The 17,406-nt window shown below is 45.1% G+C and overlaps 1 protein-coding gene across 30 annotated transcripts in view; it reads right to left on the bottom strand.

Moving 5' to 3' along the window:
- ST18 (ST18, C2H2C-type zinc finger) overlaps positions 1 to 17,406 on the bottom strand; it is a 294,874-nt gene that overhangs the window by 62,113 nt on the left and 215,355 nt on the right. For all 30 annotated transcript variants that reach the window (XM_021089396.1, XM_021089378.1, XM_021089382.1 and 27 more), the window contains 2 exons: positions 7,763 to 7,962; positions 271 to 1,074 (listed from right to left, as the gene is read on the bottom strand). In XM_021089396.1, coding sequence (XP_020945055.1) covers positions 271 to 1,074; positions 7,763 to 7,962 — 1,004 coding nt within the window. The remainder of the gene's footprint in view (positions 1 to 270; positions 1,075 to 7,762; positions 7,963 to 17,406) is intronic.

The following is a 17,406-nucleotide window of genomic DNA, read 5'->3' as shown; positions in this document are numbered from 1 at the left end:
TATATTTTGAAAAAGCAGTCATATGAAAAGATACAGGCAATGATCTTTTTTTTTTTTTTTTTTTGAGTGTGAAAACCCTGCAAAACTGACCAAGCTTGATCTGAGAACAATCTAGAGAGCAGGAAGAAAAGCTATATATTTTATAATATAATTTAAGTTTTTAAATTGTGTTGTCAAAAAGCTACCTGGAAGAAGCAATCACACCATCCTCATTATTTTTCCCAACTCTAAAGCGATTTTAAATCAGGTAAAAGCAGAGGCGAGTCTTACGTTTATTGTGAAAGGCTTGTCTTCCGCTCATGTCGGTAACTTTGGTTTGCCTCGTGTCCCCCGAGAGGTGCTCCAGCAGAAACCTGTCCAGCTCCTTGTAGGTGTGGTGGAAAACACAGCCTCGCTCAGCCTGCAGGGCGATCGCCTGCTCCAGCAAACTCAAGTTCCCCTTGGCTTTCTCCAGCTCGGCAGGCTCCTCGGCGCCCGTCACTGAGGCCAGGCACCCGCGATCCTGCCCCTCAACCCCAGGGAGCAAGGGCTGGGCTTTGTCATCGGACTGGTCCCCGTGCGCATGAGCGGTCTGCACGGTGGTCCCTTCTGCCTCCGAATCACACGCGTTTTCACAAGAGAGGAACTTGTCACCTTCTGTTTTTATTTCGGGAACTTCCAACAGGCCTTTCCCATCATCCACTGCAACGTACCTGGAGACCCTCTGAGGTTTGGTTTCTTCTGAGAAGTTGGAGCCACTGTCCCAGCTGTTCTCGGCACTTTCAGGGTGACTCTCATTGTCGTCAGAGCAGCAGAACTGCAGCTGGGGGTCCTCCGTTGGGTCCTTTCCGCCGTTAGAGTGTGCCGTCAGGAGCTCGCCTCCGTCACCTGCCTCTGCTTTCAGGGACTGGATGCTGGTATCATTTAAGTTTCCACTTGCTGTCTGAATAGATGCATTTTTTTCAAATTTCCCCAAGTGCATTAGAGATGTGACTGTGAACTCTTGGTAACAGCCGTATCTGTCTTCCTTCCCATCGGAGTTTTCTTGTGCAGGTGAAGGAAGCTTGTCATCCATGGGTTTTATCAGGATTTCATCTATGGGGGGGGGGAAACCAATATTTGAAAAAGGTGAACAACAAAAAACTTAAGGAAATGACATTTCACACATACACATATATATCACATGTGCATAATATAGAGGCTTTATCGATTTTATGAATAAAATTATGTATAAAATTATAAATAAAATTTTAAATAAAATTTTCTATAAAATATATGTCCTCTTAACACAACAAAATTCAAACCTTAATAGTCTGAGAATTGCTTTTAAAGAAAGGAGATATTTGAATTTTCAGCGTGCAAGAGCTAAGTGCATCCTAGTTACTGAAATAAATACTCAACCATGGCAGAGTTCTGAATGTGAAATTAGTGTTACTGTACCTCTTACATTTGTAGATCTCAGCCAACCAGAAGAACATCGAATATATGTCATACTATACATCACAAAGGAAGTAGTCATGGTATCTCTCTGCTAGATGGTAGTATATTTTCAAAACTTATTTGGTATATTTTCTCTACCTCCATAGTGTCTCAAACATACTTTTGTAATTTATGAAACATATCTACATAGCGATGGTAACTAACAGCAGTCTGAGGCTTTCAGGACTTCCTGATCACTTTCATAATTGTCACACAAAAATTCCGCATGTGTAAATGGGAGAAGCAGCAGGATCAAATAGTATTTTGAACAGCAGCACAATTTCCGGCCTGGAACCTGTGTGCACTTGTGGAAAAGGAAATGAGCCAGGAGGTGGGAATGCTTGGAGGATGTTGGATGTTAACTAGCTGTTCTTTAGGTCTCGATGGTCCAGGAGATCTATGACGGGAAACAGTGCCCAAGTGCCATTCTGTCTGCGGGCTGTCCATCTGCAGTCCCAGAGCAGCCGTCGGTGTCAGCCCTTACCCCCTCGGCAGTGGCCCATTGGGGTGACAGATTGTGTGCGTGTCTTTCTATACCATCAGCCTCCCCAAGCCAGGCCTGGGACAAACCCACCAACTGAGGAGCAGCGGAGGAGGGGGTGGGGCAGGAGCTCGGTGGCCAGTGCATGCCAGGCTGTGAAATGCACCAGACAACCATGTAGTGGTCCCTGGCATTCACTAAGACAAACAAAAAAGTAAAAATAAAAATAAAAAAGAAGCAGCAGCAGCAGGACCATTTCTGTGTCTCTAAAGGCAGGGTGGGGGATGGGAAACACAAAATAACAAGCCCCCTGAAAGACTATTAAAGATACGACGTGAAGTGCCTTCTGCGTTAATAAACTTGCGAGGGAAGAAAAGCACAGCCATCCTGGAGAAGGGCTGCCGGAGAGGGTGTCTGTGCTGAAGACAATGTGCCTTTTTTGGGGGGTCTCATTTAATTTTTCATAAACATTGTCTCCGACAAGGACACTCAAAAATACATCTCCATCATCTTCCTTTCTGGTAATTATCTCCCTAAATCAACACTGGACCGCCAGGATCAAGTAAATATTGCCATAGTAACTAAAAGCATTTTTGGATGAAGCGAAGAATTTAGTCACAACACTAGCCCCTTTAAATAATGCTGATTATAGGGTGCAGCCTTTTGTTGGGATCTATTCAACATAAACTGAAAAATTTAACATTTTACTTCCTAGAAAAGAGGCTGTGGCTAAACAAGCACATAATATCGGAGAGGACGGCCTCTCCTCTCAATTCCTATCAGGGCAACTCCAGGTTTAAATAATATATTAAACATAGTCTAAAATGCAAATGAAGTTTTTCTCAATATCACGGTTGGCTATTAAGAGAAAGTGTAAGGGGTTATGATAATTTTAAAGTATTATGAACTACAGAAAACAAATAAAAAGCATTTTCAGTGAATATGCTCAATTCATTGAACTATTCTCTCACTCCACTTAACTACCCACATGTGTACAATAATGATTTATAGACATTATACCTAATTATGCATATTTGGGCTGTGTGAGAGCGCTAACAAAAGCTCTAGAAAGCAACAATTACCTCTGTTGCTTAGTTACATAGTTTAAAATATTCCTATTAAATGCAGATCACCAGAGAGGCGGGGTGACAGCAGCGCACGTGTGCCCGACAATGCGTGTCACTGTGCTGCTGCCAACGCCAGCGTTTTGGGTCACTTCCAGTTTACATAATTGTTTGGTTCAATTGTTGGTTATATGCTAAAAGAAAATATTTATTAATTATTCTTCAGAAGGAGAGGGGCCTGCCGGTAGAGGTGTCGCCGGGCGTCGTTTGCTGGAGCTCCGGCATATGCTCTTCGACCCTGCAGCCCCGTTGCCCGGGTGCCAGCCCTGTGTGGGCACCATGATCACAACCAGGAGTGGGCTGAGTTAGCTTCCGAGGGGGGTTGGGTAGACCCGAGACATGCCCCCTCCCGTCCCCCCAGCTTCGCCTATGTTTCCTGTACGCGTGTGTTTTTATCTTCCGGGGTGGCCTGCTCATCTGCTCCGTGCTTTTGCCGCTGAAATAACCCACGGAGCCCTGCCTTAGGGACTGAGGTTTGCTGCTGGGCCTGACGTGTGTCTGTGCCCCGATGGGTCCCTCACCGTGCTCAGGAGATGATGGCCCTCCGGTCCCTTCCCAGGTGCTGCTGTGGAAGGAGCAACAGCAGAGGACATGTGGGCCCCTCCCCATAAATGGGGAGCGTAATACAGTCAGAATAAGCCCCCCAGTGAAGTGACACAGTCCGGAGCATAAGGAAAGCTCACAACCACGTCCCATAGGCTCCGCCACGGGGCCAGGAGGCTCAGCTTGGAGGAGGAGGACCCCCTAGGCTTGGGGTCCAGAGACTGGGTCCCAGCACCCCTGCCTATGGGAGCCTGGGCAGGCCGAGGTCTCCCGAGTCCTGGGTGCCCCTCTTTAAGATGAGGAAGATCCAATGTCCCAGTGACTGATGAGCCAACAATGTCCTCTACTGACAAGCTCCGCCAACAGAAGGGCAACCTGCTTTAAAGCGCTAAAGGCTCGCTCAAGTTCACATAAGCAGCCAGTGGGGGACTGAGAGCCAGATCGGGGCCAGTGACTATTATTTGCCCAAGTCTGCAGACTTTCCAGAGTGAATTAATGTTGTCAATCAACCATACTTTAATAAAATTTAAAAAGAGTGAATTTATAGGAAAATACTAGAATGCCCTTGTCTGCTAACTTGTAATGCAAAACAACATCTCTAAATTATAAATAAAAATATGCAAAAACAAATACAACAACAAAACAAAAACCAACACATAGGGCACCTCAGCTTTCTTTACATCATGACAGCACAGGTTAGAAAACTCCTAGGGTGCACCCTGGGCCAGAGGGGGACACCACTTTGTCGTAGAGCAAAGAAAATCAGTTTTTTTGTCCCTAATAATAAAAGTTGACATTTGTTTAAAGTGAAACCTCTCCTCTGAGGTGTGTGGTCATCCTGAAGAGACCTGTGTGTTGGCTCTTCCGCATCAAAACAGCTCCAACAAGAGAAATTCTCTGAAACTCACAATGTGTTTAAAGTTTGATTCCTTTTCATAACTGGATTTGGGGTTTTTGTTCTGTTCCTATAACTCTCTAAGTTACTTTTACAGGTAAATTAGTTTTTTAGGCCTCCTGAGTATGTACATTTTACTGGGAATAAAAGGTCCCCCCCCAACCCCGCAAAGGAATTCATCCCTTAAAGGTTGAAAACTGGAGCAGCTCATCCTTTATTTGCTGTCTGTTGAGAGATGATATATTCAAAGTGTCATCTCAGCCCAGGAGCTCCCACGACCAGGACAGGGTCCCCTGACCTCCAAGCACGTGCTTGAACCCAGAGGACCCCACATGCTGGTCACTTCCCCCTTCCCTCGTCTGTGCTGGGAAAGCTTGACCTTTCCTGCCTCCTCACAGTGCCTGACCAGCTCGTCCTGTGTGCCCCTGTGAGAAAGGTACATCTGCGGCTGTGTCCACGTCCTCTTCTCTCACTCTTAGTGCCACCTGCAGCACTTTGACAGGGGAGTGTCTGGGGCATCCTTTTGCTGTAAAGGGATCCAAGCTCAAGGCCTTAGCCTCGAGGAGCCTGGACTCTCCCTCACCATGGGAACTGCCACCTAAAGACACATCGGAACACACCTGGTTGGGGGGAGACCTGGGGTGCCCAGAGTAAAGGAGGTGACAGGTGAAGCCCTTCTGTTGGGCTCAGGTACAAACGCCCTCTGTCCTTGTGGAAGGTTGGGGGGTTGCATGCTCAGAGGGCTGAAGGCAACTTGGAATTTTGTTCTTGTGACCAGGAATAGGAGCATCTGTGATCTGTCACTTCTGGAAATGTGACCTCATGGTTTGATGTCACAGGGGCTTTGCCCAGTCTGCTTTCTGAAGGGACACTGGAACATAAAGAGGACTGGATTATGGAGCCCACTTAGCTGGGAAAGAATTATTGTGCTTGTCCTTCAACTGTTTCTTTTCTTTTTTTTTTGTCTTTTTAGGGCCTCATGTGTAGCATATGGAAGTTCCCAGGATAGGGGTCGAATTAAAGCTGTAGCCGCTGGCCCACTCCACAGCCAGAGCAAGAGCAGATCTGAGCCGTGTCTGGACCTACACCACAGCTCATGGCAATGCCGAATCCTTAACCCACTGAGCGAGTCCAGGGATCGAACCCAAGTCCTCATGGATGCTAGTCAGATTCATTCCCACTGAGCCCTGGTGGGAACTCCTCCTTCAATTGTTTCTTAATTCTCTCCTTTCCACACCTCACAGCTCCATTCCCTTCAGCATTAAATCCCTTTGTTCCCAGTGGTCTCAGCTGTAAAACTGTGGCCATAATTATACACATCTCATGTCACTGTTGGGTGAGTTAGGTGATAGGATTTATGTGTTTTGAATATATTAAGAATTCAAAAATAGGAGTTCCTGTCGTGGCTCAGTGGTTAACGGATCCGACTAGGAACCACGAGGTTGTGGGTTCGATCCCTGGCCTTGCTCAGTGGGTTGAAGATCTGGCGTTGCCGAGAGCTGTGGTGTAGGTGGCAGACATGGCTTGGATCCTGAGTTGCTGTGGCTATGGCTGTGGCTGGCGGCTATAGCTCTGACTAGACCCCTAGCCTGGGAACCTCCATATGCCTCAGGAGCAGCACAAGAAATGGCAAAAAGACAGAAAAAAAAAAGAATTAAAAAATAATGGCCACTGTGGTTGTAATTTTAGCACATTCATTATTAGTATGAGCACTTCTATTACTAAATGTAAGAAGAGTTAACATCTTTGAAGCTGCAGGTGGCTGCCCATCTGTGCTCATAGGTGAACATTAACTGAGAACCTTGACAGTCGATACTGAGCATCCGCAACAATCATGTGACTACAACAGAAGGTGGGAAGCCAGTGAGCAGATAGGGCCCTGGTCCTCCAGGCACCTGCAAACTGGGTTGTGGTAAAGGAGGCCCATTTTGGTAAATCCTTGGTGAGTTAATGTCAGCGAGATGAACTATACCTTGAGTCTAACCACACAGATTCAAGGATTTTTCCTAAGTACTCCATTCAACCTGCAGTGTTCCCAAGTCAACCACAATAGCAACAAGAAACTGACCTGCTCAGGAAAATGAGAAAGTCAAGGATGAGGACAACTTACAGATGAGCCATGAGGCTTGAAGCTGTGTGTGAGATACAGAAAAGCCAGAATATTGACTCAAACACTAGCAGGTGAGGACACAACTCTTCTAATTCCAGAATCTCAAACCGCTTTTGAGCCAAGAGCACTGGAAACCCGGTGATTTTGATCCAAGATTTGTGTCCTCGGTGAACGGGCTGCTGTGTCTTTTCTAGTAACACCTGCGGCTGTTACAACCATTCTATATGCAGTGGACAATTAGATTTAAGAATCTCTTGCCTTTGGTTTGTACAATGTTTACTTCTTTTCAAATGAAAACGTATTTGTATGCTTTGTTTCCTTAAAAATTCACGTTCAGAAAAAATACATATATGTAAAAGAACATACATATGTCTAATTTCATTTTATAATAAGTCAAGCTTTAGATTTCCATGTATTTTTAAAATAAACTTCCAGATTTTTTTGCATGTCCTTCAGTTTCAGTGTCACCCACAAAGTGGTCACTGATCCTGCAGGCCCCATGACCGCCAGGGCCAGTGGGGGTGACTGTAAACTGGGGAGAAGCACATGCTAAAATTTCAAAATAAAATCAGGGCAAGGGGATTCAGAGACGCTATTAAGTAGAAAATACATAAGCAACAAGGATATATCATACAGCACAGGGAGTTATAACCATCACCTTGTGACAACTTTCAGTGGAGTAGAATCTGTAAAAATACTAAATCACTTTACTGCACATCTGAAACGAATATAACGTTGCAAATCTACTTCAATAAAAAATAAAAATTTGAAATAGAGACAGCATCTCATATCATAAGGGTCTTAAAGCTTATTTTGCAGGTTTCTTTTCAGGAATCAGACATCCACCCCGTTAGGAAGTCAAGACCCTCTTGTACTGTAAGGCTTAGGACCTTTTCTTCAACGGGAGGCATAGTTCAAAGCCACGCTCTTTGACAATGGCCTGGGGACGAGGATGCTCTGTGGCTCATGTTTACACTCTGCACCATCAGGGAAGAAAAACCGGCCCTCACGTGGGGGAGGGGGGAATCAGGGGCCAGTGCGGCTCCCCTATTGGAATGCCTTTTCCAGCCACACAAACCACGTGTACGGTAAGGTAAGACCGAGTCTGTGGGCCAGGGATGAGGTAAGGTGGGGCCACGCCTCCTCGATACCTGCGCTGGGGTGGTGGTCGGTCTCCAGGGGGCCGTCCTGCCCCTCTGCCTCCGTGCGGTGCGCGCGGCCCTCCTCACGGTCCACGCGGGGGCTGTAGTGCCGCGGCTTCATGAGCAGGGACTTCCTCTTGTTGATCGGGACCCCCAGAGCCTGCTCCCCGGCTCTCCTCTTCTTGGCTGGGGCGCAATCGTAGGCAGCACTGCAGTAAAGAAGACGAATGAAGAACGTGGTGAAACAGTTCCCTGCCGGCCGCCCTTGATGGGCCAGGACACCCTTGGGACCCAAGGTCTAGGGTCAGTCCTGAGCACTAACAAAAACAGCCCATCCATGGAATCCATTGAACTGTGTAGATTCTATTTTACTGCCTATCAGAAGAGTTAAAAAAAAAAAAAAAAAAAAGCATCCTTAATCCCGAGTAAGCATATGTTAATCTGTGCTTTGCTTGGCGCTACACTGAATACCCAGGGAGGGAAGAAACAAGATTTGTACTGGTTTGCTAATCCTAAGAAAGAGCTAATGTGAAAAATATACCACCAGATACAAGAAATGTGTCCAGTATGGATCAGTCACAAGGTTTTTCAGATAGTTGTTTGGGCTGAAACTGCTTATCTCGGCCACAGTTGCACATCAAATGTGAGATGACGTATCCTGGGCTTTGACTTGAAAGACGGGAGTGTGTGGGGGGCAAGCTGTGAACATTTGATCAGCTCATCTCCAGTCGGAGAAAAAAGTGAGAAGATGCTCAGAGCTCTCTGCCATTTGATTCTCACCCATTTGGCACCCAGAACAAACCGATAAAAGGAGGAGAACTAAGATTGGATTTCACAAAAATGGACAACAGTTTATCCTTCCTTCTGCTCTCGCACAGTTTCATTTGGAAGTGTTCCTGAGGGTGGCCCTTTCAAAGCAGGTTGCCTACATGCAGCTCACTTGGAATTCATGCAGCTCACTCTAGGTGCTGAAGTTAAGACAAACATTCTCTTGGCAAGATCCAGCAAGACCAGAGGGTTTAGCCACCAGTGAGGCTATGGCATATATTTATTAAATGCTCTTTGAAGAAAAAAGCAAGGGCTTTAGATAAAAAGATCCAGAGAAGAGAAGCCTGGATCAGAGGAACAAGATATATTTACTCCATCTCTAAAAGATGTTTGGACATTCAGTAACATTATGGAGACAAAGCCTTAAATTGTTTTCTTAGAAACACTCATTCAAAAAAAAAACACCAATGGTGGGCTTATTTATGAAAACCATTTTGTTTTATTTATTTATTTATTTATTTGCCTTTTCTAGGGCCATTCTCGCGGCATATGGAGGTTCCCAGGCTAGGGGTTTAATCAGAGCTGTAGCCACCACCCTACACCAGAGCCACAGCACCACAGGATCCGAGCCGCGTCTGCAACCTACACCACAGCTCACAGCAATGCCGGATCCCCAACCCACTGAGCAAGGCCAGGGGTCGAACCCGCAATCTCATGGTTCCTAGTTGGATTCGTTAACCACTTAGCCACGACGGGAACTCCGAAAATCATTTGATTTTAAATTCCTGAATTTAGTGGATTTGAAAGCTTCAGAAGAAAAAAAAAAGTGCTATTCCTTCTGGGGAACAAAGAGATTCTGGAAGGAGAGATAATTCAAGAGGGTGAGAAATCTCTCACAAAAGATTAAAAATTGAGGACTGAAAATTATCCTGATGAGAAAGAGAAATGTGAGTTTTGTAAACAAATTAATGTGCTTTTTTTGCACAATTGCTCTGATGAGCCCAAATTTAAAGTTACCATGAACAGATGGTGGAACCTAAGCAGGTGACCAGAGAGCAAACACTTGGCTCCAGTCTCCTGGACCAGTAAAGACAAGTAAAGACCAAGGCGCTGGAGCCCAGTCTGTCAAGGAGAACTGTCCACTGTCAAGGAGCGTGACCTCTGAAGGGGGAGGGGCAGGGCAGACAAAGTTCCTAGGAAGGTGAAGCGATTCAGGAAGGTCCCTACAGCAAAGTCTCCTAAGTCAAGTGAATTTCCATCAAGGATGCTCAGAGAATACACAAGCAAGGATAAGCAGCAAGGTCCTGCTGACAGCACTGGGAACTATGTCCAATCTCTTGGGATGGAAGCTGATGGGAGAATATATAAGAGAATATATGACTGGGTCACTTCGCTGTTCCGCAGAAATTGGCACAACATTGTAAATCAACTATACTAAAATAAAATAAAATAAAATAAAACATAAAAACAAAACCACTTACTCATGATCTCAAAGCAAGACGATTTCTAGAAAATGAGAAAAGGCTCCTGGCAAATGACATTCAGATGCTAAAGGAAGGAGAAAAAGTGGATTCTAAAAACCAATTTAAGCATGACATTGATTCTGGGAAAGGGGCTGAGAAGGCTTGTTAACCCAAGTTTTGTCAGAGCCAGGGAGCACTGACGGAAGAGATCCGGGTGGTGGGCGGTTCACACAGAAATGCCAGTCACACGAGTGCCGTTTCTTCCTCTGATGGTTGGGGTGATGAATGATGCTGAACATTCACCACCGGTGAGATCTTTACAGATGGTGTCATTAATATTATCATCCAAATTTACTTATAAGGAAAGGAACATTCCATTTCCCAAATCATGCGACCCGTAGTTGGTGGGGCTCATATTGGAATCTGACCTGCCGGTCCCCAAAGCCCATGGTCTCTCCTATGTGTTGCCAGATCAGAACAAGGAAATGGGGTAATTCCCTCCACCTTTGACAGCTGGGTGCATTAGGACCCGAATAAACCAGCCGCCGCTTGAGTGGGAGGAAGCTGCCCATCCCTGGGCTTTTCCCAGCAATTCAGGACACTCCCTAGATCAGAAGATGATAATGAGTCATGGCAAGAAAAAATGCTGCAAGACGTGGTTAAGACACACACACACACACACACACACACACCCCCCAACATAGTCAGTGAGAAGACACTGAATGATAATAAAAATCACATTCAATATTTGAGTTCACATAATAGCTTAGGGAAGGATGAAAAGGATATGGAAGCTTTTATCGAAAGTACAAATGTAGCTCGAGATAAATTACTGTATATTGATACTGTGTATGAAACTCCTTAAATAATAGTAGCTGTGTCATCAGCAACAAATAGTTGAATCTTCGGAAACACTAAATTCCTTGTCCAACGCAGGGGGATGATCATATCCACATGACATGTTGTGAGTAAAGAAGGTGACACCTGTGCTGTTAGTGACAAAAATCGGTCACAACAGGGCTGTGCTGACGCCCCGTTCTGACTGTGCTCCTTGTGCTCCACCACCATCAGGCTGATACTGGTACCAAGCAACCCCACAAACTCTCCCCGCAGCCTGCGAGGATGGAGGTGAGCTTGTGTGTCCAAAACTGCATCCTACTTCTTTACACAGTATTTGTGTTTACATAAATTACATTAGATTTATACCTAACATTTGCTTTAAATCTCACATTCTGTGCATTTCTCCACTGCAAAGGAGCCATGGCCCAGGCAGCATTTGGAGCGAAAATGAAAGGCTTTATAATAAATATTACCCTTTGTGTGTGCATGGAAAATGGTCCCTTTCCCTCGTTTTCCCTGAGGGCACACTATTTTGGCTTTATTGTGACACTTCACTGTGACACTGCAATGAGGGAAAGCCAGGCTTTACATGTCACTGAAAGAAATGCCACAAAATGCTAACATATCTTCTCAAGGTTGCCAGAAATAATTTCCACTGGGTTGTGTTTTCCCATCTGCGGAGCTCGGAAATGTTAAGGAAATAAATGAGCTCTATTATCTATATTTTTCTAGTAGATGAGAAAGAAAGAGAAAAAATACACTCAGCCCTGCATTTATTGTTCTATTCAATCAAACTGTTGCTTTAAACATGCCGAGTCCCTCAGGGAACTTTATCAATGCCCCAAATACCTTTCAATGCCGTATTTCACATCTATGGTTTTGATTTTATTAAAATATCTTTAAAAGAGTTGTATTTTTACTTGTAATTTTGGGGGACATATTTGAAAGATGCTTTCATTTAGAAACTCAAATTCTAAATGGAAACAGTACTCCCTTTGATGACAACATATGGCTGAAATTTTATTCAAAAACTGACTAAGGAAGACAACAATTAGATAACATTAAGGACAGGCGTGTTGCTGGAGGTACATAGAGAAGTCAATTTCACTGGCCTTGCAGGTTTCAGGAGGGACCACAGTAGAGGAAGGATCTGTGGATCCCCCAAAGTGTATGATGAGCAATGGGCTCCAGCACAATTTTCCAGCTTACATTCCACAGTAATAAACCCTCAGAGCAAGTTACCAGATGATCTCTGCCACACATTTTAAAATGTAGGGTCAGCAGTAGATATATTTGGAGTATGTTTCCCCCCGCCAAGGAATAAACAGAAAAACAAATGGAAGTTATGACTCTCTGGGTCCAAGGAAACTATTTACATGCTCCAACATGTCCGTGGAAAATTCATAGTGGATATTCCTACTGATTTCTTTGAATGAAGCAGAATACCACAGACTCATGGAAATGGCTCAAGATGGATGAATTTGAATTAAGACTGGGAAAAAAACAAAGGTATGATGATTGAAAGAGGAAAACAAAATTATACTACTATTTTCAGAGACATGATTGTGTTGGAGGAAAACCCAAAAAAATCTATAGATGAAATATTCAGATAAGGAAGTCAATTTAGTGAGGTCACTGTTAAAAATGCTTTGAACTTCTATGAACCAGCAAAAAAACAAAAACAAAAACAAAACTAGAAAAACTTTAAGATAAAACTGTTTATGATGCACTGAAACATGCAGTACTGAGGAAGAAATCTACCAAAAGTTGTGCAAAATTTATACAAAACAAATAACATTTTGAGAAAATTAAAGATCTTATACATGGAGGAATATAAAATGTTCATGGAATAAAAGACTCAGAGCTGTGCAATTTCAATTCTCCACAAATGCATCTACTAGATATGCAACCCCAAACAAAACACCACGAAGAATTTGTTTTTTCAGCAATTAACAAGTTAACTCTAAAAATTGTATGGATGTAAAAATAACCAAGAACAGCCAAAAAAAAAAAAAAAAAAAGTCATGAGGAAGAACAAGGAAGTTGAAAGACTTATAGTTTTGGATGTCAAAGTTTATCATAAGCCTGCGGTACTTAGGATAGGGTGTTATGGGAGCAAATATGAATAAGTAGATAAATGGAACAGAAATTGGGTCCAGAAATAGACACACACACATGGTCAATTTATGACAAAAGTGTCTTTGGGAAAAGGGCTGTTTCTTCAGTAACTATAATTGGGTCAACTGGATATTCATCTGAAAAAAAAGTCTTGATTCCTCCCTGTGGAATATACAACAAACAATTCCTGAATGATTATAGATTTCAACCATGCACTATAAAACAATAAAGCTTCTAGGAAAAAATGTGAGAATATCTTTGTGATTTGGAAAAGATTTCTTTTTTTTATTTTTGATGAGGGGAAGAGCCTACTTATACAATGATAAACAGTTAGATGAGATTTAACAGGGAGGCAGATCTATGCATATCTAAAAAAGAAAAAAGCAATTTCTTTTTTATTCTTTTTTTGGGGGCGGGGGTCTCTTTAGGGCCATATCCACAGCATACAGAAGTTCCCAGGCTAGGGGTCCAATTGGAGCTGCAGATGCCAGCCTACACCACAGCCACAGCAACGCCGGATCCAAGCAGTGTTTGCAAACTATGCCATAGCTCACGGCAACACCGGATCCTTAACCCACTGAGCAAAGCCAGGGATCAAACCCGCATCCTCACGGATACTAGTCAGATTTGTTTCCGCTGAGCCATGACGGGAACTCCAAAGATTTCTTAGAACATCTTAAACCTAAAAACATTTGTTCATCAGAAGATACCAGTCCCCCCACCCCATATTTATTGTATAATCCTATCAATATTGTGTTTCTTGATCTGTTTCTATAAGCATGTTTGATTCACTGAGATAGGTATGTGCTTCTATATGTATATTTATACCCTTTAAACAATTTTTAAAAGGCCAAAAAGAGGCCTTCCCGTCGCGGCACAGCAGAAAACGAATCCAACTAGGAACCATGAGTTTGCAGGTTCGATCCCTGGCCTCACTCAGTGGGTTAAGGGTCCGGTGTTGCCGTGAGCTGTGGCGTAGGTCGCAGACATGGCTTGGATCCTGTGTTGCTGTGGCTGTGGTGTAGGCCAGTGGCTGCAGCTCCAATTCGACCCCTAGCCGGGGAACCTCCACATGCCGTGGGTGCGGCCCTAAAAAGACATAAATAAATAAATAAATAGCCAAAAAAGAGAACGAATTCCTCCAAAGAAATAAGAATGACAATCGATTTGAAAAGTGGGCAAGGACACATCACAAAAGAACTAATGCACAAAAGATGAGGCGGGTGCTCAGGGTCTTTTGTCTCCAGGTAAACACAAAAACATCATTGGCTTCTTGGCAAAAAAAAGTGGGAATTAGAAATGGCCTCTCTAAAACTCTTCCTTTCTATCATCAAGATAGTGATTCCCAGATACTATATTCTAGAAGAAATGACAATGACTAGGGCCACCCTTAAAACCTAAAGGATGCATGGCAGGTGGTCCCTAGAACTTCTTCATTAAATTCACCAGTAAGAGGCTCTAACAAGACTGGTCCTGCTGGTTGACAGCAGGCTGCCACAAGCTCAAACAAATACTACTTCTACCTGCAGCTGCTAGACCAAAATATGGGATCTTTGCTTTAGCAGACTAACATAGACTCAACTCTGTGCTTTGCAGTTACTGACATGGCAAATAGATTCTCTCCTATCTCAGAGGGCAGAACCAGGAGCAGTTAGCATTGCAGTAATAAGAAAAAGAGTGTAGATCCACAGCCCACTGGGGCCTGTGCAAATCCTGCTGCCTCGGCCATGACACAGCATGAAGGGACTGGGAGGATCTGGGCATCCTACAAAACACCACTTATCTAGACAGCATTGATGACAACAGAAAAGCAAGAGGTGGCAAGGGTTTCAGAAGTTTTGGCAAAACATCATCAAGGCCTTGGACCACGGAGCCCCCACGAAACAGGGGCCCCCACTAAGACTGAGTCGGCTACCCTCAAAGCCCAGTGTCCAGTCTGCCAGGAGAAGAGGTCAAGGCTAGGTCCCCAGCAGGACACCACCCCTTGAGAAAGCCAACCAGCCACTGGACTTTTCCCTCTGGAGGGGGCAGCATCTCAGTGCTGACGGGAATTAACACATACTCTGGGTCCATTTGCCTGACCCATCTTCAGACCCTCGGGTGGTACTGTTATCAAATGTTCTACCAACAAGAGTTCCCATACAGCTCATGGACCAAGACACCACATTAGGCAGATGATCACAGTAAGAAAACTGGCTACACCGTTAGTATCACCGACCACACATCCTGGAAGCTCAGGCCTACTGGAGGGACAGGCTAACCCCTGGAAGGCAAAGCTGAGATGCTGGCTTGCAAGTGACACTCTGCTGAGAGGGCAGACCTTCCTGGGGGCAAGATACAGTCTCAACGATCATTACATAATGCGCAGCCCTCCACTGTCCAAGAACTAACAGGTGTAATTGGGAACAGCTCGGTTTACCACAACTCCCGGAAACCAGCTTGAAGGATCTGTACATACCTCACCTCAAAGCTAGGCTGTGTGCATCTGAGATCCCAGTCCACTCAGGGAGGGCTTCCACCAGGGGACACGCAAGAGTCCTATCAGCTCTGACTGCCTTGCGGTCACCTGGGCTTCTTGGGCTGGGAGACCAGCAGGCCAGGGACAGAATCACAGCCCTGGAGAGGGTAACTGACCCTGATCACTGGGAGTAGCCAGGCTGCGATTACATTTGGGGACCAAGAAGAACACACGTGGCTAAGCAACCCACTGAGGTGTCTCCTGGTTTCTCTGGCCCAGACGTGACAGTGACTCCTGAGTAGCAGCCAGAGGATGTGCAGGTCGTGCTGACTAGGGCTCGGATTCCCTAGGGACCAAGTCTGACTTCCCGCCACCAGGTAAGCGCCGTAGCTGAGCAGAGGAGCATGCCAAGGAGGAAGGGCATGGGGTGAAGAGGAAGTAGATGAGGAGCAGGGCGAATGCTGCTGAAGAGCAGCCTCAACACCAGAGCCCCCGGGGGGAGCAGCCGAGGCTTCCATAGCAACCGCATCACTATCTGCCTCCTGCTCTGCCCAGCCCTCTCCCGGCTCCTGGACCAGCTCCTAGGGAATCAGGAGACAAGTCATTCAAAAAGGCTTCCTGATGTGGAGAGAGTCGCAGGCCACTGTGATGACAAATTCCCTTTTCCCTGGACCAGACCAGGAGATGCTGATCCTTCTGGGAGGACAGCCCCTGAACCCAGGCCCAGCTCTCCCAGCTGTGCGGGGGGAACTTGTGTCCGTGCTCATGTTTTCAGAGCTGTCAGGCTACAGCGTGCCCTGTGGCGAGCCTGTGATTGTAGCTTCTCCTATTATTACTCGTGTCATCAATCCAGCGTCAAAGTTGTTGCTAGTTATTGATGGTTGGTTTGCTGTCATGCAACACTGATTCCATTGGCAAGGTTGTTTGATAATATCAGGTTTATAAGAGGGGAGAATTTTTTTTCCCCAAAAGGCCAGAACTAATAGAGGCTTTTTCTTCCTCTAATTGGGATTAAGTTTTGTGAATGAGAAATTAATTGCATAACACCCACAACAGATTTTTCATAGTCAAGCTGTTAAGAGCCACCCTGCAATAATAATAATAATAATAATAATAATAATAATAATAATAATAGTAATAATATTACCACCACCAACAACAATGATAAAAACCTGCTCTGATCATAATAGTGTGAGGAGCTAAGAAGACCCCCTCAAACTCGCTGCTGCCCCTGTGCTGGCTGGACACCCTCCTCTAGGATGTCACTCTGGCAACAGTGTCAGAATACATCAATTCTTTGCCACCATGGGGTTTGCACTTACCATGATTCTAAACTTAACACTCAGCTCCCAAGTGGCTCAGGGTTAAGAATCAGGCATTGTTACTGCTGTGGCTCTGGTTACTGCTGTGACATGGGTTTGAATCCTGACCCGAGAACTTCTGTATGCCACAGGCATGGCCAGCAAACAAACTGAAAAACCAAAAATCTTGGGAGTTCCTGTCATGGCTCAGCAGTTAGCGAACCCAACCAGCCTCCATGAGGACTCGGTTCGAACCCTGGCCTCACTCAGTGGGTTAAGGATCCGGCATTGCCGTGAGCTGTGGTGGAGGCCACAGACTCGGCTAGGATCCCTTGTTGCTGTGGCTGTGATGTAGGCCATCAGCTACAGCTCCGATTAGACCCCTAGCCTGGGAACCTCCATATGCCGCAGGAGCAGCCCTAGAAAAGGCAAAAAGACAAAAAAAAAAAAAAAAAGGACCCACACACAAAAATCTTAACCCTCTGAATTGTCATTCTCTCTCCCAGGAACCTGGGAACATGTACGAGGGCACAGAGACTGTTTCTTGTTCACTTTGGTCTCCTGTGCATCTATGAGGCCAGGGTCCCGTGTCCTGCTTGGCACGTGTTCCCTGAAGTTGAACTCCATCCACATGGAAGCACCGCCCACCCCCTACTGATCTAGTGACTGATCTAGTCGCCTCAGCCCGGAGGGTGTGCTTTGGGA

This window comes from Sus scrofa, chromosome 4, assembly GCF_000003025.6.
Source record: "Sus scrofa isolate TJ Tabasco breed Duroc chromosome 4, Sscrofa11.1, whole genome shotgun sequence".
NCBI lineage: Eukaryota > Metazoa > Chordata > Mammalia > Artiodactyla > Suidae > Sus > Sus scrofa.
Note: the sequence above shows the minus strand (reverse complement) of the source record. Positions and strands in the feature narration are given on the sequence as shown.